The sequence below is a fragment of the Volvox carteri genome, assembly GCF_000143455.1.
Source record: "Volvox carteri f. nagariensis unplaced genomic scaffold VOLCAscaffold_101, whole genome shotgun sequence".
NCBI lineage: Eukaryota > Viridiplantae > Chlorophyta > Chlorophyceae > Chlamydomonadales > Volvocaceae > Volvox > Volvox carteri.
In genome coordinates this window covers 12,452-13,312 of record NW_003307644.1, presented here as the reverse complement: position 1 = coordinate 13,312, position 861 = coordinate 12,452, and the positions used below count along the sequence as shown (strand labels likewise).

The 861-nt window shown below is 55.1% G+C and overlaps 1 protein-coding gene across 1 annotated transcript in view; it reads right to left on the bottom strand.

Annotated features, from left to right (window-relative positions):
- VOLCADRAFT_99977 (uncharacterized protein) overlaps nt 1-861 on the bottom strand; it is a gene marked incomplete at both ends in the record, with an annotated part of 41,726 nt that overhangs the window by 39,921 nt on the left and 944 nt on the right. Inside the window, one exon of the mRNA XM_002958636.1 lies at nt 156-631. Within this exon, the coding sequence (XP_002958682.1) occupies nt 156-631 (476 nt within the window). The remainder of the gene's footprint in view (nt 1-155; nt 632-861) is intronic.

Below are 861 nucleotides of genomic sequence, written 5' to 3'. Positions count from 1 at the left end.
TTGCTGGTAAGCTCCAGCCTCCACGTGTCGGCCATCGTCGTGGGGGCCAGGAGCGAGAATTCCGTCACGTCCTGGGGACTGGGGTCTGCCCGGTATGCCCGGGTGAGGAAGTCGNCCGTGCCCTGACAGCTGAGGCCGACCGGGACGCCTCTCACCTCCCACACAATGGGCTTAGCCTGTTGCTGGTTCTTCACCAGCAGCTCCACTTCCATCGGCTCCATGTTCGGGGTCAATTGCACCCCAGGCACGCGCAATCGCCCGTTAACGATGCGCCTGGTCGCTGTCAACGCTGCTAAACCTCCTTTTGGCACAAGGATGGAGAGTTCCATCACAATGTGCCGTTCCCTTCCCATCGGATAAAGCAACCGTTTTTGAATGCGAGGGCCTCCCCAACGGTTGAACTCCTGGTTGCTGCGGAAGATTTGGCCAATTGTTGCCAGAATTTGAAGTCCTAATGGACCGTATATTTGCGCGATGATGTCGCCCGTATCTGAGCCCGCTGGCCACCGGACTGTCACCACGATCGGTTCCAGTTCTAGTGTGGCTCTGTAGAAAGCCAAGCCTTCATTTGTTCCGTAAAAGCCACTGACGGCCTTTATCTTTTTGGTCGGTATGGATTGCGGTCTCGCGGCTGAGGTCGGCTGGCGGCCATTTTGAACATTGCCGCGGCTAACAGCCACTGCTGGTCGCCTCTGCGACATTTTCAGGCTAATTAGATAACCATAACTACGCTCAAACAATTGAGGTCGCTGTCGGTGGCCACGGCCGCGGTTGGCCGACGGTCATAGTAGCAGCTTAGTCAAGCTTGGTCTCATCCATACATATGTATGTATGTATGTATGTATGTATGTATGTATGTAT